This window comes from Schizosaccharomyces octosporus (genome assembly GCF_000150505.1).
Source record: "Schizosaccharomyces octosporus yFS286 unplaced genomic scaffold supercont6.3, whole genome shotgun sequence".
Taxonomy (NCBI): Eukaryota; Fungi; Ascomycota; class Schizosaccharomycetes; order Schizosaccharomycetales; family Schizosaccharomycetaceae; genus Schizosaccharomyces; species Schizosaccharomyces octosporus.
This window is the reverse complement of record NW_013185621.1, coordinates 675,093-695,993: the sequence shown is the minus strand read 5'-3', so window position 1 is coordinate 695,993 and position 20,901 is coordinate 675,093. Positions and strand designations below refer to the sequence as shown.

General features: G+C 36.1%; 10 protein-coding genes across 10 annotated transcripts; 7 read left to right on the top strand and 3 right to left on the bottom strand.

The window, feature by feature from the left end:
- Nucleotides 1–74: 74 nt before the first annotated feature.
- Nucleotides 75–320, top strand: SOCG_04241 (uncharacterized protein; the record flags this gene model as incomplete). The annotated part of the gene is made up of 2 exons (XM_013165083.1): nt 75–186; nt 223–320. 2 exons carry the CDS (start codon nt 75–77, stop codon nt 318–320), a joined length of 210 nt encoding a protein of 69 aa, XP_013020537.1.
- A 55-nt stretch (nt 321–375) lies between these two features.
- On the bottom strand, nt 376–1,630 carry SOCG_04242 (Co-chaperone for ATPase activity; the record flags this gene model as incomplete). Its single annotated transcript, XM_013165084.1, has 2 exons — nt 376–1,417; nt 1,542–1,630. The coding sequence occupies 2 exons, from the start codon at nt 1,628–1,630 to the stop codon at nt 376–378; spliced, it is 1,131 nt and encodes a 376-aa protein (XP_013020538.1).
- Nucleotides 1,631–4,112: 2,482 nt separating this feature from the next.
- SOCG_04243 (ubiquitin-protein ligase E3) lies at nt 4,113–5,438 on the top strand (the record flags this gene model as incomplete). Its single annotated transcript, XM_013165085.1, has 1 exon — nt 4,113–5,438. One exon carries the CDS (start codon nt 4,113–4,115, stop codon nt 5,436–5,438), a length of 1,326 nt encoding a protein of 441 aa, XP_013020539.1.
- A 439-nt stretch (nt 5,439–5,877) lies between these two features.
- On the top strand, nt 5,878–7,078 carry SOCG_04244 (uncharacterized protein). The gene has a single exon (XM_013165086.1). The coding sequence runs from the start codon at nt 6,102–6,104 to the stop codon at nt 6,474–6,476; it is 375 nt and encodes a 124-aa protein (XP_013020540.1). The 5' UTR covers nt 5,878–6,101; the 3' UTR covers nt 6,477–7,078.
- Nucleotides 7,079–7,119: 41 nt separating this feature from the next.
- Nucleotides 7,120–8,670, top strand: SOCG_04245 (Ino80 complex subunit Ies2). Its single transcript, XM_013165087.1, has one exon. The coding sequence runs from the start codon at nt 7,407–7,409 to the stop codon at nt 8,325–8,327; it is 921 nt and encodes a 306-aa protein (XP_013020541.1). The 5' UTR covers nt 7,120–7,406; the 3' UTR covers nt 8,328–8,670.
- Nucleotides 8,671–8,808: 138 nt separating this feature from the next.
- SOCG_04246 (aminotransferase class I and II) lies at nt 8,809–10,074 on the top strand (the record flags this gene model as incomplete). Its single annotated transcript, XM_013165088.1, has 1 exon — nt 8,809–10,074. One exon carries the CDS (start codon nt 8,809–8,811, stop codon nt 10,072–10,074), a length of 1,266 nt encoding a protein of 421 aa, XP_013020542.1.
- SOCG_04247 (EKC/KEOPS complex subunit) lies at nt 10,041–10,525 on the bottom strand. The gene has a single exon (XM_013165089.1). The coding sequence runs from the start codon at nt 10,480–10,482 to the stop codon at nt 10,270–10,272; it is 213 nt and encodes a 70-aa protein (XP_013020543.1). The 5' UTR covers nt 10,483–10,525; the 3' UTR covers nt 10,041–10,269.
- Nucleotides 10,526–10,905: 380 nt separating this feature from the next.
- SOCG_04248 (HbrB family protein) lies at nt 10,906–12,124 on the top strand. The gene has a single exon (XM_013165090.1). It carries the CDS (start codon nt 10,990–10,992, stop codon nt 11,914–11,916), a length of 927 nt encoding a protein of 308 aa, XP_013020544.1. The 5' UTR covers nt 10,906–10,989; the 3' UTR covers nt 11,917–12,124.
- Nucleotides 12,108–17,976, top strand: SOCG_04249 (DNA repair protein Mus7/Mms22). Its single transcript, XM_013165091.1, has one exon. The coding sequence runs from the start codon at nt 12,208–12,210 to the stop codon at nt 17,887–17,889; it is 5,682 nt and encodes a 1,893-aa protein (XP_013020545.1). The 5' UTR covers nt 12,108–12,207; the 3' UTR covers nt 17,890–17,976.
- SOCG_04250 (RNA-binding protein) lies at nt 17,953–19,511 on the bottom strand. The gene is made up of 4 exons (XM_013165092.1): nt 19,402–19,511; nt 19,291–19,350; nt 19,137–19,238; nt 17,953–19,090 (listed from the first exon to the last, which is right to left on the bottom strand). Exons 1-4 carry the CDS (start codon nt 19,423–19,425, stop codon nt 18,080–18,082), a joined length of 1,197 nt encoding a protein of 398 aa, XP_013020546.1. The 5' UTR covers nt 19,426–19,511; the 3' UTR covers nt 17,953–18,079.
- Nucleotides 19,512–20,901: the final 1,390 nt, after the last annotated feature.

Below are 20,901 nucleotides of genomic sequence, written 5' to 3'. Positions count from 1 at the left end.
CAATCAAGCTCTTTAGCTTTTGAACTAAAATTTCAAGACATAAATAATATAGTAAGAACAAAATAGAATCTAAAATGTCGGCAGAACAAGGCGAACTTGCGAATTCAGCAGTCAACGGGACTGAGTCAAATACTGGTACCGGATTTCAACTTGGGAGTCAAGTGGAATTAGAAAAGCCTTCTTTAGGTGAGTACATGGAACAGTTGACAACGGAATTTGCAGAAGAGCTGGATACTTTGAGACAAAAAGAAATTTTCGATCAAAGAAAACTGCAAATGTTGATCGAAGGCTTGCGAGCTGGCCATAAAATTTATGAATAAACAATTAAAATTGTTATCAACATTAGAAAGGTCATGTTGAATTTTGAAGATTATTTTAGAACGCTTCTTCATCACTGATTTCGGGGACTGTGAAGAAGTCTTCATCAGACATGTCAATAAACGTGAAACTTTTTTCGAGATCCTCTGCACTTTTGGAGGATTGATTATATGGGGATCCCGCTTCTTGAGGAGAATTTGATGTTCCAAGAGAAGCTTCCGACGATTTGGAGGCGAGTTTGGCTTCTTTTTCTTGTTGCTTTCTCGCTTTTCTACTGTTTTGTTTGTGCTTTTTGCTGTTTTCGTGATTCTTTAGCTGTTGTAATGAGCGAAATTGTTTGCTGCAAATGAAGCAGTTCGTATTGTCTGCTGCTTCTGTATCGTCAATAGACACATCGTCATCCTCAACTATATCTTCATCCTCGCTCCAGTTTAATTCTTGGTCCACAACTGTCCATGAAGCAATAGATTGTTCTTGTAAAGAGGCTTGGTATTTGCGGCGATCGCGCTCGCTTTGTTGACGGGACGCTGCTTGCAAAGATTCATAACGTTCAGGGTCTGAAACTTTTTGTACGTTTTGACGACGAGGATCTAGTTCACACATTGTTGCAATGAGTTCACGCACCGCTGCATCATATTGTTGGGTACAGTATTTAATACATCTTAGATTTTCCTTTTTCATTAGTCGTTTCGTAGCAGGGTCTGTTTCCTCTTCGTCGTTGTAAATAACTTCCCATTCAAAAGATTTTGCTGTAGAAAATCGCAACCATCGCTGATACAATGGTTTTGTGTGTGTCCATAACCAAGTGGAATCTCCCAAGCTTGGCCACTGAACTTTTGTACCTGCGGTCTGTTCATCGGATCGTATTCGGTTTATAAAATTTACCCATACATCGAACTTGACAGCTCTTAGATTGGTTTGCATCTCACGAATTTCTTCAGTGAAGACCGAATACTGATCCCTGGTGTAATCCTTTTCATGCCATTTTCGTTTATCCTCATTTGATAATATGTTGTAGGCGCTACTGATAGCAGAAAATATTTCATCGTAGCCTTCTTTATTGGGATTTCTATCAGGGTGATATAGCAAAGCTAGCTTTCTATAGTTCGTGGTTAGCATGTATACCAATTATCCAAACGAACTTGTGTTCTCATTCCTAGTTCATGAGAAGAAAAGATGAAGCGAGAATAATTCTCATAATATATGATGTCTTTCGTTCATACCTGTAACTCGTTTTGACTTCCTGTAGAGTGGAGTCGCGACTCACTTGAAGGATCTCATAACAATCCTTATCCTCAAGTGAAGTAGCCATAATTCTAATTCTGTAAGTTGTGGTTGAAGAATTTAAAGATAAACAGATTTAGGTTCTAAAAAGGGTCTATCTTCGTTGTCTTGACGTTTAAGCGGTAATGAGGAAAATAGAATGTAATTACATGAGAAGCGCGATGTGATATGGTAAAAAACTTTTAATTACCAATGTTTGTCGCTTTGTTCAATCCCAATTCCCAAACAAACAATATGAGTAAAGTCTCTGAGGAAGGTGTATATAAGCTGTGGACAAAAGTAATGCGAGAACACTTTGTAGAAAAAGAAAAAAAAATACAGTTTCTTTTCAATTCATGTACAATAGTGGAGAGTCGATTCGAGTCTATTGAGTTCTATATAATCGTAAGCTTTCACAGAGTTAAGGAATCATAGGTAAAGCTATGGTATAGGAATTTCTGAACTGAGAACGATCTAATAGTGATGCTCATTTCACAAGCTCTTCTGTTCTTATTTTTTTACTACGTTTCGTTTACATTCGTAATAATTTCATACTGAATATCTACGATGAACAAGTAATAAACTAAGTTGCATTTTAATAAAGATAAGTCATTGAATTGTACTGCATATAGTATGACTACATCAAAACAGAAGCAGCAAGGTTACTGATCCTTAGGTTTCTTTACTGACAATGATTAAAACACTACTAATTTTCATCGAATGACGAAAAGATGATACATTCAACCTGCGCTTTGAGGTCGAACCGATTCCTTTTCTATATAGAACAATTTTCATTCATTTCAATTTTGCAGTAGATTTGGGGTAGACTATGCACCCCATACACTTTCTTTCGTACAGTATTTTCAAAATCCATGGTGAAGCAAAACCAAAAATCGCAATGTGTATGCAAATATATTAACAAGGCGAAACCAAAGTCTTGTTTACTATCTGTAATTTAACGGTAAGGCATTACGAAAGGAATGCGACAACGTGGACGGGTGTCTTGTAGAATCATTATGAAGAGAAAGAATTGCTCAGTCATTCATTAAAAAAAAAAAAAAAAAAAAAAAAAAAAGTTAGTGACCTCTATTTACTATAAGAATCGGATCCGGTTCGAATATCATTCTGTGAAATGGCTTTTCTACTTTACTCAATTTTTTATTGATTCTAATTTCATAAGCGATGATGCTATTTTACGATAGAGAAAAACCAACAATAAATACATTTGAATATTTTTCTTCTTTCTGATATGTAACGAAGAATATTGGACGTGTGTTTTACGGTAGGATAACACACGACAAAAGCCATAGTTTCAAAATTACAGAGAAAAAATAAAGAAAACTAGAAAAGGGTTAAAAACATTCATCTTAATGATCGTAGAATTACATTATAAACTCTTTTTATACCCTTCCATATTGGTTTGTTTGTTTGTTTATTTACGTTACTTCTAATAAGTAACATTCTCGAGGTTTAGACCGATATTCTCTTATTACGAGAAGGATAAATTATAGTACAAGTCAGCTTTGTCTTTGATTTTTCATTATATAATTCAAAATATATTTACCAATTCATTATATATAATTTGTATTGACCTGTTTTAAGAGACCATCCAATTGAATTGTCTTGTCCTTAAAATTCTTGCATTCTGTGCTCATGGAAAATACGTGTATACACTTCGTACTCTTAGAATCAAATTGACTGGACTCTCATTTCATTTACCGTGCTTTCAATTTCATTTAAGCATAAACAAAAGGAATAACAGACATAATACCAAAGGCTAATTGTGCATGACTCTGGAATATAATTGCGAAAAATAACGACAAACGTTATGCTATATTAAAACAATATAGCAACGAGTTCCGTAATTGTAAAATACAGAGTGGTTTGCAACAGTTGGTAATCGCCACATAAAAAAAGGATACCTACAACGCTGTATATTTTTCATTTACATACGGCGACATCGGTTGTCCTTTACCATTACCTTTTTGTTCAGGACTCATAAACTTTTATAAAGCATTTATTTTGGACTCGGAATACTTATATATTAAAGGTTAATTATTTATGTAACTAAGAAGACCGTCTTAGTCTTTTTTTACCGAGATATTGGTGCAGTTCCTCTTACTTCTTCTATATCAGTCTGACGTTTTTATTAAGAGGAATTAGCTCGTCAATAATTTTTTTTTTTTTTTTCAATAGGAAATCATTAATATTTTTTAGTTTTCATTCACTAGTGTGCTTATTGTTCAAGTCACACCTGTGTTTTTGATTATAGTACAATTTGGTTGTGCTAAGTGAAACAAATCTTAAGCGTACCTTACTTCATGAATTGAATTTGGAACGCGTTACTTTTAACCTTCTAATTTATTCCCCGAGCTATCTATTTTCATTTTTTTCTTCTTAGTATATTATACTCTGGTGAACAGGTGTGATCTTTGCATAAACATATATAGCAGGATCTATTTGAGGCTTTTTCGTTAGTATCTTCTACCATGAAATTTGGTCACAATTTCCAACGTGCGTTGGAAAACGACATGCCTCCTGGCTGGAGCGAAGCAGCCATTCAATACAAAGCTTTGAAGAAATGTATCAAGCGTTTCGTTTATGAGCTTTCATCTTTGGGTCTGAGTGCTGAGACAATTCGTCACCTCATCTCTTCATCAGATGATGAACAGCAGCGAGCCATCACCATGACTTATTCTTTAGCCAAAGAGGGTCATGTTGTCGTTCCTAAAATTGTTGTGAATATCAATTTTGACAAATTGAAGGATGACGATTTCGCGGCTTCAATGGTGAAGCAACTCTCTGCTTCTTCTAATATTGCTGATTCTTTTCAATCACCAACATCTCAAACCTTTCAAATTAATGAGCAAAATGGCAGTAATAATCATATACTTAATAATAAGTTTGCTCAAGTTCATTCATATACAAAGGATTCTGAGGTTCACCAAATGGAGCTCTTATTGAATTTTGACCATGAGTTTTTCAAAAAACTTACGACGGAGTTACAGAATGTCGAACATTTGCAGCAACAGCAGCGTGAAATTTTACATAATGCTTTTGATAATCTTACTCATGACATTTCCTTAACTGCTTCTCCTGTCTCAAAAAAACATTATAATTCGTTATACTGTTGGAGGACTATCTTTAAACTGTATATGGATGCAGATATATTTATGTCGAGCAAGGAAGTTGAAGGAAATCGTGAAAGATCTCCAGAACTGGCTCAACGTCATTTGAACTGGTTTGACCAACAAGTTCGCAAGTCTCGATGTCTTCCGTCTTCAACGAAGCATCGTGACTGGATACTTTACAATCAGTTTGTAGAGTTGAATCGAAATCTTCTCAAAATGACTTTTTTCCAGAGTATGAACAAGCTTGCTGTTACGAAAATTTTGAAAAAATTTGACAAACGTACTTCGCTTACTGCTCAGCCATTATTTTTTAAGGTTATTGATTCAGATCCGCTGCTTCTTGCCGACAATGTTGCAAAAGCTATTTGCTTTAATTTGAATTCTAAATTGTTTTCTATTATTCCGCAATTACAAGATTTCGAATGTGCAATTTGCTCAAATATAGCATATAAACCTGTGCGTCTTGGTTGCTCGCACGTTTTTTGCTTGCATTGCCTAATTATCTTACAGAGACAAAAGGTGAATTTATGTCCTTTATGTCGTGCTGAAGATGTTTTAGATGCCGATTCCCGCAACATTGACCAAGCATTATTAAATTTTATGAAGACCTTTTTCCCCCGTGAAATCAAGCAAAAGCGGCTTGAGAACGAAGAAGATATATTTTCTAGTCCATCTTCTACTTCCGTACGTGTGGTTTCTGACAAAAATGCATGTATAATAATGTAAAGCATTAGCTGTCTTGGCTAAATGCTTATATTTCTCTTTATTTTCCCCTAATTTATTTTTATGTTACAGGCAAGGTTGTTTCATACACCTCTTATGACAAACAGTTATGTTGCAGCTTGCCATGATATGTGGAAAAAAGCGTTCCTGTAAGTTACGGTTACTATGTACAGGCTTGCTACAATGAATTTTCCATGTGTTATGAATGATCCGCTTTCTTTTTGCACATGTTTCGTTATTCCTTATGCCTTTCGTCTTTCTTTCCTGTTTTGTTTTAGTTTATCGTTTCAATTATGCTTTACTTTATGCTAGTCCAAAGTTTAATGGACAGCTGTAGGAGCTCTGTATAGTAAAGAGGGTTTACCGGTTTAATTACCTTTTACTTAACTACCGTATAATTTAGCCTTATTATTTTTCATAATAAATGTTAATTGAACTAAGTACTAAATTGAGTATGATTTTGGATGATCCCGAAGTGTAAACCAGAGTTAACTGTAGCAGTTAGTAGTATTAGCAGTGTAGGGAAAAACCGAGACAACTGAATAGCAAACAGCAAGCTATTTATTTTCTAAATCAAGCAAGTTTCTTGTTTCAGGTTATTCAGTCAAGACTTAGTATTTTGTTAGCCTATGAATCTTTAGATTTTACCCTTTTTCCATTTTCTTCATGCCAAATCCGTTTACGATGCCATCATCTGGATTAATTTTTCGAGGATTCATACGAGGTCTAAATTATCAAAGTAGAAATCTTATTCATCATGGATTTATTCAAAAGATGTACTATGCAATGGATTCGATGCCCGATTGGAAAAAGCAAAAACTCGCGTTGAAAAAAAAAGTGCAGGGTGGTTGGAATCCGAAGAAGAAGCTACCACTGGATTCGATGAATGAAATCCGCCAATTGAAGAAAGATGATCCTTCATTAACATGCTCCGTCTTGGGGAATCTTTATGGCGTTTCTCCAGAAAGTATCCGCCGAATCTTGAAAGCTTCAAATCGTGTCCCCACTGAACGAGAGCTGAAGCGTAAACAACAAAGATAAGAGCATCTTTGATCCAGAAAAATCAATACAGAAAAAGTTAAAAGTTCAGACGTCCTAGTCAAATAATTTTAAACAGCAAGGGACGCACCTTATGTGCAATGCATATCCGCGGAGGAAATCAAAAGATATTCGTGTCTAGCTTGGAGTTACGACTTGAATTCATATTCCTACTTTTAAGTCCATAAAATGAAACTATGGTCTTGTTTTGGACATCGTTAATACGATCATCTATTTATCTTGTCAAGGAAAGTGAGTTAAGTGAATACACTTTTCCAAATGTGATGAGATATTTACTGTTGATTTTGCTTATGGATAATTCTATCAAGTTTTCGGTCCTACGGTAATCTAGCATGTTGTACTCGTTTCCACTCTTTGAATGCTGAAAAATAGACTATCATCTTGACAATAGCTACAAAGGTAATCGGTTATATGGAAGTTCCAATTGGAAGGAGTTTTCATTTTTTTCCTTTGATGGATAGTTTAAGAGAAACTAATCGGTTACGGGAGTCTGTTTACACCGTTAACAAGAAAAGTAATTAAATTAATAAATTAAAACGCTTTAGAATAAAGACGAGAATTCATTACAACAACATATATTGATGCTTAAGAATCGTAAGCGTACTTTCTTATCCATTTATTAAAGCTTGGTAAAAGCGAACTCGGTAGTAAATCTATTCAAGTTTGTACACTTTCAATTTTAACCACCAAATTTGTTTATTAACCATACAAAAATAGTATATACTTTTTTATTCTATTATATTTTTTGTCTTCCTACTTTGACGATTCGTCTTCTTTCAGTTGTTCCAACTGACCTACGTTATTGACTTCTTATTTTCTGTACTACCTAGTTTAGTAAGTGTGTTTTGACACCTTCGAACTAGCAGGGCCTTTATATTTCAAGTCTTAATAAATATTTAGAAGAAAAACAACATGTCAGCCCGAAGTCGGAGATCTGGAAGAGAGAAGCCTTCCAGGAGAACCACGTCTGATAATAATAGTAACGTAGACTCGGACGTGTTAAGTGTCTCTACAAAGGAGGAATTGGGCGATAATGCTCTTGCAGCGGAGGAGGGAGACTCTGTATTGAAGGAGCAAGAACTGGAGGAAAGCTTGGAAGGAAACGACGACGAGGAAGAAGGTGGGGATGACGATTTTGAGGAAGAAGACGAAGAAGCCGAGGAAGACGAGGAAGAAGAGGAAGAAGAAGAGGAGGAAAGCAATGTTAGTCCACCTGTGAATTCCAGAAACAAAAGAGATAGAAACGCATCAAAACGGAAGGTGAATTATATCGAGTCCGATCCAGACGAAGACGAACGAGAAAATGAAGTCGATGAGGAAGATCTGGATGAAGAAGAACAATTAGAAGATGAAGAGGGGAATATCACTGATATGAAGGATATGTATTCAAACGGGGTGGCTCCAGGAGCAACGGATTCATCAAGAATGACAAAGAGGCAACGGGCCCTCCAGGGTGTACTAGGAGAGGGCGAAGAAGATGATATGTTGGAACTCCCACCGGAAACTTCTGGTCGTAAAAAGCTGACTGAGGAAGAAATGGCTCTGCGAAGAGTGGAAAATGCAAGGAGAAGAAAGAATCAAAGTGAGAAAAAATTAGAGGAAGAGAAAATGGAAACCATTAACCGTCTTTTAAAGAGACAGTCCAATACAGATAAGCCTCGACGTGGTCGTGCACCAACGTTAGCCCAGGAGGATATAGGAGCACCCAAAAAAGTCATCAAAAAACCCAAGGTATCTATGCATCAACCCTTTCAATGTATTCGGTGGGTTAACAATAAAGAAGGCAGCCGCGCAATTATACCGGATTCCTTGTACCCATTCTATCAAAAGTGAAGCCGTGAACTCCTCCTAGTCTTGTACATGTTTTAACTCCATTTTTCATACATCTTTACATTTTAATGAGGATATTATTCATGATTTTTGCATCTATCCATGTCTACCTTTAACACATCAAATAATCTTGCACAACAAAATTGTCACTGCACTCGGTAAAAAGGGAAAAAAGTATGAAACGGAAGCCATAAGAAAATTTTCATTTCGTTTTCTTCCACTAGTAAAAGTATAAGTTACACTACTGTTTTTCTTCTTGTAATATAAAATTTTTATTGTTTTATCTTCACCTTGGTTGCATTCGTAATCCTGAACCAATATTTCGTTAGCTTATCTGATTGCAAACCATTTATATACTCGGTTTCGGAAAGAATATTCACAAAAAGCCAACGTGAACAGCTTCGTTAGCGTTAGGTTCCTTATAAAAATAAAGACTAGCTTTTAATAAATTTCCAAGGTGTTTCGACCGACAAAGATTCTCGCAATGACGACAAATACCATACTCCCATCTTTTCGGGTTGCTGGGAGTCGTCCAGACGTTTGGACTATGGTTAACCAGGCAACAGCGGAATGTAAAGTGCCGCCAGTTTCTTTGAGTCAAGGATTCTTTAATTACAGTCCGCCCAAGTTTGTTTTAGACGCTGCTAAGAAATGTATTGACGATGTATCATGCAATCAATATTCGCACACCCGTGGCCGTATAAGTCTTCGCAATGCTTTATCGAAAGCGTATTCTCCCTTGTTTAATCGTAAGCTAAACCCAGATACGGAGATTGTTGTCACCGCTGGTGCAAATGAGGGCTTCTACAGCGTTTTTGCAGCCTACTTGAATCCCGGAGATGAAGTGATTTTGATGGAACCATTTTTTGACCAATATGTATCCAACGTTCAAATGAACGGTGGTGTTCCTGTATATGTACCCATGATTCCACCCAAGGAAGGAGCTGAGCACCCTGTATCAGCCAAGGAATGGAAACTTGACATGAATAGGCTGCGTGCTGCAATTACTAACAAGACAAAGATGATCGTCATTAATACTCCCCATAATCCTCTTGGAAAAGTCTTTTCCGAAGAAGAACTAAATGAAATTGCCGACATTGTACTCAAACACAATTTGCTTGTCGTCTCCGATGAAGTTTATGATCGTCTTTTTTACACCCCTTTTGTCCGTCTTGCTACACTTCGTCCGGAACTATTCCGCCATGTTGTCACAGTTGGCTCTGGTGGTAAAACATTTGGATGCACCGGCTGGAGAGTTGGCTGGATCATCGGAGACGAGAGCATCATTAAACACTCTGCAGCTGCCCATACCCGGATCTGTTTTTGCGTCAATAGTCCTTTACAAGAGGCCACGGCAATTGCTTTTGAGGAAGCTAACAAGGTAGGCTACTGGGATGAATACATCTCGACATACAAAAAGAGGTTCTCTATTTTGGCAAAGGCTTTTGATCAACTCGGCATTCCTTACACGATTCCTGATGGTAGCTATTATGTGATGGCCAACTTTGCCAAGGTAAAGATGCCTGAAAACTATCCTTTCCCGGAACACATCCTGTCGCGTCCTCGTGATTTCCAGTTATGCTTTTGGATGCTCAAAGAAATTGGTGTCGCAACCATCCCCCCTACTGAGTTTTATACAGATGAAGATGCTTTCATGGCTCAAGATTACCTTCGTTTTTCTTTTTGCAAAACTTACGAAACCTTAGAAGAAGGTGCTAAACGTTTACAGAAACTAAAAGATTTTATTTAAGTAAATGACCCAACCTTCGTCAACTCAATCTCAATAGAAAGATTCATCCAGTGATTCTCGTTCAACATCAAACATCTTATTTTTATATTTTTTTGTCCTACTTAAATTAAAGTAAGATCAACTTTAATAGTACAAACCAGTAACGTCGCGAATTCTCTTGGTCAATTAATCATAAATGAGTGGTTTAATCCACATTTAGAGCATGATAGGCTGCTCATCAGGAACATCATCTTTCGTTTCAAACTTCATTTTTTCTGTAAAGGATGCATTCGAGTATTCCTGTAATGCTCTAATTTCGTGCTTCAAAGACTCGTAGAAGCCTTGTTTGTCTTCCTCAACCGTCAGTTCTTTGGAGCAAGAGTGCTGGGGATCAATTTCGTTGGTATACTCGAATGTCAAATTAGGCATGCTACTATCTTTATATGCTTTGATGCTATACAGGACGTATATGATACGATGATTCAAAGAAGAGAATTTTGAATGCAACCAGTGTGCATCGAATTGGTTTTGCGAGCGTTAATTCATTTCGGTAAACAGTTTTGAGAAATCCAAACAACTACGAAACACTGCGTTTTATGAATTCAAGACAGAGAATGCCAAGACCTTGATAAAAAATGAAAAGTAGCATATAAAATTAACTGAAAAATCCATTCAATTGATAGTTAGTGTTGTTCAACCTCTGTCAAGAGTTTATTTCGTTTAATTTTCGACAACGAAATGATACCGAATATTTGAATGAATATACTTCATAGTAGCGAAGACTCTAAATTTGCCGAGCTATATTAGCTTAGATACAGATTACGTAGAAAACACATAAAACATAACTCAGAATAACAAAACAAATGTGTACTACCTTCATAAACTCTTGAATTCCAGTCAATTTTTGTTTTATTTTTATTAAAAAGACTGAAAGAGATGAAACTTGTAAAAAAAATCCAAAGGTTTCGTTTAGGTCCTTTTGTCTTGGAATACTCAGACGGTTTCTCAATCAACATATATTTCCAAAAGCGAAATAGTATCATCACTTCCAATCCAGAGAAATCAAAATATACTACCAAAAAAAGAAGAACCATCTCAAATGAATCAATCCTTTCAAAGGGATCGGTTAATTCCATAACCCCAAAAAGAAGTAAAGCCAGTTTTCTAATTCGACAATATAAGCAGTATATTTTATGCAAGAAAAGTGTAAAAAACCCGCCTACTGTACTTTTAGCCTGGAAAGAGTTAAACCTTGCCATGAGGCCTCTATTTCCTCAACATCGTATCAAAAAAACCGATGAGCAGAATTGGAGAAAGCATATTATCGTAGAGGAACTGAATTTACTTTTGCTGCGGTGTATAAGTTCATGCGAAGCAATCCGTGATTTTGATGATCTTATTGAAACAGCCCGAGTAAGCTTGACGGTGGATATTTCCTTGATGAATGGAATCAAAAAGCAATCGCATGGGATTATTGAACTTATTGAAGAGTGGAGGATGTTCTACTCGGAATCTCTCCCGTACATCGAAGCCACCTTTTTACCGATCACGTTTGAGAGAACTGAAATCGCACAGTTATTCGAAGAGCCGATGAAGAGCTACTGGTTGAGGAAATCAGAACAAGTGGATGTGAAAGTTCTTTGCTTATGGGCTTTTCGAACATTTGTAGTAATTCCCAAGCTGAAGAAAATTAGCAATGCTGCTAGCAATTTGCCAAAACTAGAGAATTCTCAACGAGTATCACTTTTACAAATGATTTCTATTGTTTTTCTTGTAAAACCAATAGAGGAATCCGATATTATTTTATTGAATTGGCTTCGCTCTCTTATATTAAACCAAACAATAGAGGACCCCATTTCATAATATATAATACTCGTGGTACCAGTCAGAAAGACACAGGTGCATCTTTAGGAATTTTTTTACTAGATAAATGTCATTTATTAGACCATGGAACTGGCTATGAATATATTTTACTCGATTTCTTTCTTCAACACATGTTACTTGCGTTTGTTACTTCAAATTTGAAATTTCACCGTCAATGTTCTAGCATTACTGAAGATTCCACCTATATCCTACTCTGGATAATTTCCAGCGCTTTATTATCCTTTTGTATTAATAGAGTAAAACTATTTTTTTTCCAAATGGGTTACTAGTATGAGTAATTTCTTACTTCTTGACCATGTATCAGATTCTCAAGGTTCAGGAAGTGAATGGTCAAGTACAATCTCGTCTTCGGTTTCTGTCGTAAAGACGAAAACCAGCATTTCCAAAAATAATCATGAATTTGGGAATTCCATAAATAACCTCAAATCCGGAAATGGTCTTTCAATATCTTCAAATAGTTCTATTGCTTCTTTGCCAAATCCAGTTAACGAGAGTCTTACGAGAAATAACTCTTTTAGGAAGACCGGGGATGTTGATAATGGAAATGAAGTACAAACTATGCAAAGCACTGAAGAACCATCTTCCTCAAAAGCTTCTACTTCAAGGCGTGAGTTTCGCCCTCGACGCCCTGAACAAACGATGCCTTACACTTACGATTTTCTGAGGCATAAACTAGAATTTAAAAAGATGGGCTTAGCACCAATTTCTGTTCCGCATGGCCCTGAACATACAGTTGAACAACGATCGGTAGCTCACAGGCCAGTCAATGTCATAGTAAGGGGAGCCATAAAGAAGAAAGAATCACCCATTGATGACCAAAAAAAATTGGAAACAAAAGTTCATAAGAAGAGAAAGCGACATGGTATAATTTTATCCGACAGCGATGACGAACCTTCAAATAATCATAGTTCACTGGACTTAAAGTCAAATGACACTATCACAGGTGAAACTAAAGATTTTAATAAATTAGATTTAACTCCTTCACATTTTTCTGACCAGGATGAAGAAGATGCAGAATCATCATCCTCTTTTTCTTCTACAGGTTCGAGTACCAAAACACCATCATCGCTCGATGCCTACAAAAAAAGACTAAAAGGAATTCTTCCTCCTTCTTTTTTAACGATACAGGGAAAAAGGATGTTGGATCAAGGGAATCCAAGTTTAAAACTTCATCATAAAAGAAATCAAGATACTATTGGTGTTAGAAAAAAAGGCATCGTGAGACGAAAGCTGAATCAAAACAGAGCTAAAAGCTTATCTTATGGAAAACCTTTAAATGATCAAGAGCATTATGAAGATAATCCCCCTTTGTCATCTCCCAATGTCACTCACATAAATAAGGCAGCTTTCGTAGACTCACCCACTAAGGAAATTCAAAAAAACAATCAAGGAGGTGAAGGAGAAGAGCCTTCTTCAATTGCAAGTATTTCCAATCTCCAAACATTCCGCTCTGCTAGTTTCCCTCAAGCCCCAAACGAAATGCTTGAAGGGCCGAGTGCTTCTGTTCACACCTTATATGATACCCCCAGAAAAAGAAGGAGAAAAAATAAACGCCGTTATGTTGATTTAGGTTTAGTAGCAGCACATACGTATAACACGACCGGGAAACCTCCGCCAAAATTTTTACGAATATTCTCTCGTACTGCTTCAAAAATTCCAAAGAGACGGTCGAAATTAGAACAAAGAAGCTCAAATAAGTATTTTCTGTTTGATTCGGTATCTGACCAGAAGGAAGTCGAACAAGTGATAGATGCTTGGAATCAGGGCGAACATTTGTTAACTAAGGGAACTTCCACATCAGATCAGAAAGTCATTGATAAAAGGAATGTCAATCAAAGTAGTGAACTTTTACGAAATAGAAGCTATAAAGTCGACAATTATAAGACATCTTCCGTGAACCATTCCAAGATAAATTCGTCGGCAAGAAAAAAAGAGGACTCACATAAAAGACAAAAGTTTATTTCTTTATTTTCCTATTCAAAAGCTCGAGGAAAGAATAGAAAACAGCCATATACTTTCCTCCAGAACTCTCTAGATGGGCTTTTTGTTAATCATCCTAATGATTCGGCAAAGAGCGTGCATAACCCCTTGAAGAATAATAACGATTCTAGATCAAGCTATATGTCTCTTCCTAATAAAAAGAACGAGAAAACTGTCCCATCTATGTTTACTAAATTACCTAGGAAACAGAAAGCAAACCGAATCCTACGTGATGACTACGGTCAGCTAATTTTTTCTTACAAAGGATCTGATAGTTCACCAAACATAGAACACTTTTTTAAGGTTGGCTCTTTTCCTGTTACTTTCAATGTGGTTCCCTTCAAGTTTGGTGTCAGTTTACCAGAGGGTAGTCTTCTTCGAAATGGATACTTAGAAAAGATAATTAAAAGAGATTTGAGTTATCCTACAAGAGACATATATGCTTTTTCTCGTTATTTTAGCGTTTCTGACGAAGTATCAAAGACAAACAGCCAGTTAGAAGAAACTTTTGAACTAATAGTGGATCTACTCCCGGGATTTAATAGTAATTATGCTAACGATGTGTATAATCTCTTTTCATTTTGCTCTGGATACTTGCTTAATTTACAATTGTCGGATCAAATGAGCCTTACGACGCAAAGTTCATCTTTTCTGGAAATGTTTGCCAAGTTTTTCGACCGATGCATGACAATCATCTCTTTAAAAGAAAGTCGGTTTTTTCTTAAACTAAACATTCTTTTCTTAATGTTTCAGTTTGTTTATTGCGCCCAATATGAGATAATTAGTTCTTCATCTAGAAATTCTATTCGCTTAGCAAGAGAGTTGATAAATAAACTGTTAAGTTTTGGACAGTCTGATTTACTGGAATGCTATCGTTGTCTTAGGTCTTCAACTGAATCGACAGATCCGTTTTCAGTGATTTCGTTGGAGACATGGGTAGTCTTAAACAAACTTCTTATTCTTTGTACCGGAAAATACGAATGTTTATGGGAACAAGTTGATAATTTTTTGAGTTTGGATGGCTCTGATTTATCAATTTTAGAGATGGAAAAGATATGGTACATTTTAATCACAGTCTCTCCAGTGTTCCAGTTCAATGACCTTGGTGTCGCCGGAAGCCCTACCAGCCATAGTTACTGGCCTCTCGTTCTCAAAACTTGCCGAAGTACGTTTGAGAGGCAGAAGAAAGGAGTCGATCCTAAAATTACAGAACGATACTTACGAGTTTTATTGTTACGAATTAATCTTTTGATATCTGAATGGTTTTGGTCTGATGTATCTTGCATTTTAATTGCCATTTTTGACTTCTTCAGTCATCGTAAATTTACTGATCTTTCTTATGAATCATCCGAAGATGTTGCTTCACAATTTCCAGATTTTGTTAAATCATTGGATAGATCTCCCGATTTGCACATAAGTGCGCTTGATACATGCTTCGTCATTTTTCTTAAAACAGTGATTGTTTCAATCCAAAGACTGAAATGTGATTCCAAAAATACTTCGACAATACGTCGAATTGTCTCAAGACTCCAACCACTACATGCCAGACAATACAGAAGAGAAATTCCTTTTTCCATGAAAGACTATATGTCTCTTGAGCACACACATACTTTATTGATATCATTGTTTTGGGTTGCCCCCGAGAACTGTAAGCCAAATATAAATAGAATACGCGACAATGTCATATTCGAAGGTTCCCATCTCAAAGCACGATTAATCAGTTTAAAGGCTTGGCAATATTTGATGCGATATATATTACTGTATGGATCTGACGCTCAATTGGATGCTTGTATGTATTGGCTTGATTCATTAATAAAAGTTACTTTGGATGAATACCTATCATTGGTACTCTCAGATCAAAGTCTTGATGAGGTTGAGCTTATTGCTTATTCTCAAGGTCAATTGGAAGACTTCCTATTGGTAGTTTTTTACTCACTTCAAGCTTTAATACCTAGTCCTTCTGTCTATATTCGAAGAATTAACTGCTTATTGACACTGCACTCTAGTCAGTGTATATTTCAGAAGTCTTCCAGCTTGCCATCAAGAGTAGTACTTGAATGCACTTATTTTTTGAAAAAGCTACTTACTTATCATTCTGTCTGTCAGGTACCTCGTGAAAAAACGGTGACTAGCGTCGTATCTGCTGATAGCCAAGATGCTTATTTCGAAAATGATTATATTGATGATACGGAACTAATGATCGAGCAAGAAAAATTCGAGCGAATATGTGAACTGGCTAAACTTTTAAGGAAACATGTATCACCTTATCTATATCAGACTATATCCACTATAGTAGGAAGCGATGAGAGCGAATACAAGTCATTTCGCCCTGTATCGATTCCTTTAATGGAGTGTATGGCGCTTTGCGCTAGCTTTGCTGTTGAAGCTAAAATCAACGATTGGAGTTATTACGTGGATTTTGGTACTGAATCTTGGGAACGAATTCGGAATACGCGATTGAAGCGGTCATTGAGTAGTCAATTTTATTCTATCCTAATAGAAACTAACGTTTCGTTTTTAGCAGATCAACGTGAAAAAGTCATGACTGTCTGGTTTGAGTCATTGGGCGCTTTAAATGATTCATACGCAGCTCCTTTTACCTTACTTCTTTTGGAGAAAGATAAGAATAACCCATTATTGTTTAACCTACCAATAATACTAGACGATCAAGCGGCCTTTTTCCGTCAATTCAAGTCAGTCCAATTAAGTTTAATTTCTTCTGTCCTTGGAAATATGGCAAAAATTTATGATGATGTAAAAAGCAACTACATGGAAAGTCAGCAATATCATCAAATACTTTTCCTTCAATATTTAAGTTCACTGTTAGCGTCAATGCAAAGCAGTTATGAAAGTCTTGTTTTTTCAGGTGATGACCATTCCATATTTATTTCATCCGCGCAAAGGGTTGTGGGTGACATTCTTCAGTATTGTAGTCCGTTTGCTAATGAAAGGAATTTGGCAGGACTCCGTTATTTTATGGATTCCGCAAGGTTTCCTCAACCACCGGAGCGTTTAGAGTACGCTGCTTTTCGATTACGAAGCTATGCCCGAAAAAATTTATCCTCAGACTCTTCTCGAAACGCCTTATTCAGTTTCTTAAAGGCAAACTTAGATATTGCGCTACTAGAGCAAAAGCAGAATGATATTATGAGTCTCTTAACTCTTGCTATGGGAAGTTATAGTCAAAACGTCAACGACCATTGGGATTTCGAAGTGTCCTCATTACGGAAGTTTTGTTTGAATGATCTTTTGTTGAATTACTTAAACGTCAAGTCTTTAGTAGCCTCGTTTTATTCTTCTTTGCTGCTTGATTGTTTAACACATGTGTATAACAGTTTTCATTATGTTTATTTAAATGATGAACACCAGATAAAGATTTGTGAAGAGGTTTCTACATCCATTTCTGCATTAGAGAATTTTGCTTTATTGTATTCTTCTTCAAATCCTGTCATTGCTGGCAAAATCTATAATCTTCTGTCTGCTATAGCAAAATTTGCATTAGTAGAGACTGATAACCGCTTGGTTTTAGATCTTCAAAACTTTTTAGGAAAATTAAGTCGAGAGTTCTTGTTAGAGCTTTGTTGGATTTTACAAAGTCAAGAGTACCCTCCACCTTTTTGTCAAGAAGTGTGTCCACAGTCTAAACTCTTCAGTTCAATTGAACAGCATTGTAATGCTGACTGGTACGAAAATATTGATAATATTGTTCATAAAGTTAGAAAGACTAAATTGCATTTGCCCTGTGCTGTTGAACAGCAATCCAGTAAGTGGAATGGTTTAATAGAACTCTTCGTTCAATCATGGAAGAGGAAACCGGAAATTTTGGAGCCTGAATTAGAAACCTTTTATAGAAATGCGCGTCTACAACATAATACTCTATCAAATGTACCGTTTCAGGTAAGTGAAATGCTTGCCAGAATAAACCGTCTTTGGATTATTGAGGACAATAATGCGCATGACATGTATATATAGATTAATTTATCATAATGTTTAGATAATTTATTTTTTACGATTTTTTTTAGAACAAAGTATCATGTTTGTTTTACATTCAAAACAAGAAAAAAAACCTTTTATTTATTTGTCCTGACTATTCTTATAAATAAAAACCCAGATAATTTCAATTTTTTTAAGTTCACCATGTACCACGACCAAAATTATTTTATTACACGTCTGCAGTGTGAGCATCTGCAACTTCCTTTTCCTCTTCCTCTTCTCCTTCGCTTTCACCTTCACTAGCTTCAGATCCGGAATGCTCACTTGAAGGTTTATTCTTCTTTGATTTTTTCTTCTTCTTGTCCAACTTACGCTGAACATTTTGTTCTTGTACTCTCTTTCTCTTCTCTTTAAGAGAACGATTTTCTTCATGAAACTTGTCAAGCTGACGAACTTCATCCTCAGACTTGTGTACATGACTGTGATAAAGGACCTTACCTCCAATGGCTTCTTCAGTGACCTTAGTAAGCTCCAAAGTCAAACGTGGACCAATTTCAATTAACTTAATCGCCTGCTGCTTGGGTTTTAGCAACTGAGATTCGCTAAGGAGTTTTTCTTCAATTTTTGTTGGGGCTGGCCGAGAGACCTCAACCGTAGCATCTTCTTCGGCCTCAGAATCACTAGGTGCTCCGGACATTCCTTCTCCGTGCAAAACAAAATCCGAAATATCACGAACACCACCTAAATCCGGGAGATCAGAGGGATGCGTTTGACCTTTTAAAAGGCGTTTGATTGGTCGAGAAACTCCTACAGGCTTGGTAGTAATTAAGTAATGACGAAGGTCTATGTAGCCATCGTCACGCTTGTTGAGTAGAAGCACACGTTTTACTGAATTTACATTAGTCGACTGAAGCGACAAGGGAGGAAACATGTTTTGGAAAGTTGTTGTCAATAAAGCTTCATGGGGAGTTTCCTTAGACGATTTTGTATTGAAATGATTCATTACGAGAAGAGGAGGAGTCAAAAACTCTGCATTTGGAGACTTTGGAGTCTTTTGAAGATTTCGAACATCTTTGTTAAGCATGTACTCATGAATTCGAAAATGCAAAGCTGGACCTCTTGGAGCGCGAACAATTCGTAAATTTGCATTGGTATCGGAACGAGAAAGTACCAACAAATGAGATACTCCTAAAGGGCCAGTCATTGTGAGGTAATCCTTCAGTTTATTTGCTTTACGTTCCTATAAAAAGTTAAAAAAACTATCTTTAATTGATTTAAATCCTTACCCTTAAGCGCACAGCTGTATGTGGTTCCATCATGTGTCGAAGATCACGAGTAAGAAGAGAAAGGCTTTTTCCTATTTCCGATGCACCAGCACGAATAACCATCTAATATAATGTTAGCATTCCTTTTCTTTCTGAAGCTAAAGTCCATACTTACCGATTTGGGAACTGATGCCTCACGAGCAGGATCTTCCTTCAAGTGAGTCCTTTTCTTCACCTTAAAAATAAAAGTTAATAATTAAAGAATCAAAATATCAAAATAACATACGCGTTTCTTGCCAATTCCAGCCATTGCAAATTTTGGTGAAGAGATGATAATTTCTTGGTGGTGATATTGGAATACACCACCGTCGGTGTTGATACTGTTCTTATTCAGAGGTGGCATATGTATGTCCAGTCGCAGATCATTCTAATTGTTCTAATTATTTTTTTTTTTTTTAAATCTATATAAAAAAGAAAAACATAAAAGCAAATTTATTTTTTGTAACACATATAATAAATTTTCAATGAAGTATATTTTACTTGCTTGTACTTCTTATTCCTCTGGTTTTCGACTTTTGAATCATAACCAAGAGAATATCATGGAAGTGGCATTTAAAAATTATGAGAAATCATGATGCCTCGACGGTTTAAAAGTAAGTATTCATTATGGGACAATGTGAATAGAACCTGCAATTTCCATGTCTATCGAAACGATGCAGTGTACGCTTTTGGGATTCTTTTATTCTTTATTTTTTTTTTATTTGAGTAACTCCAAACATTCAAGGAGATCATTATTGGTGTCAAACCTTGAATCAACTTGACTGCTTTAGTTAACCATCTGTGAGTATCAAGTCTTCTAAAGCTTTTTGAAAGATGTAATTTTGTGCCTATGGAAAGATATAATATCCCTAGAGACAGACAAATTATTAACACAGTGAAATGTGCATAAACGTTATGTTTGGTGATTAACTCAAACGAGAAAACTAATCGCAGTCCACATGCCATCGTTGTAGATAATTCTTCTTCTGTTTCTCGACCCTTTCCTTATCCAACTTTTCTATCCGTTCGTTCTTGTTTCTTCCTTTTACTGGGAAAACATGTATTGCAACCTACTACAACATCACTTAAGCTTTAGAAAGGATCCAATTATTTTGCTGTTTTACCTATCTTTCATTAACTATATGTTATATTTGTTCATTTTGTCTTTAAATTGACACTTCCTTATTGCTTTTTTTCTATTTAATCATATAGATTTTTCTCCTTTAATCAACGCGAGAACCGGACAATTGCTGAAGAAAAGAAAGAAAGCTTATAACAGATTACGAAACTCGTATTGTTTACAAAAAGCAATGTATTTTTTCAATACAAGTCAGTCATTTGCTGTACCGTTTTCTACATGGTCAGGAAACGCAACGTCCTTAAAAGACCGGTAGAAGTACGAACGACAAAATTGTTTGACTTATTCAATTGAGAAATGAAAATATTCCTCTTCTTCTTCTCAATACTGATCGTTTTACAATCCAGAAACCAAGGATTATTACTTTTTACCAAGGTAACACAGGTAACATAAACAAATGGGCCCTAGTGGCTTTCGTTGGTGCATTATATAATTCATCTATGAATATATCATTTTTACGTTCCTACTGAGGTTGAAATATTACTTAGGCTGTAGATTTTGTTGTTTAACTAGCTGAAGCTTAGTTTTTTAAAGTACGAATTAAGCCCCGGTAATTCTTTTTAAGGGTCAATATAGACTTGCAAAACAATTGCTTTTAAAGGTTAATAT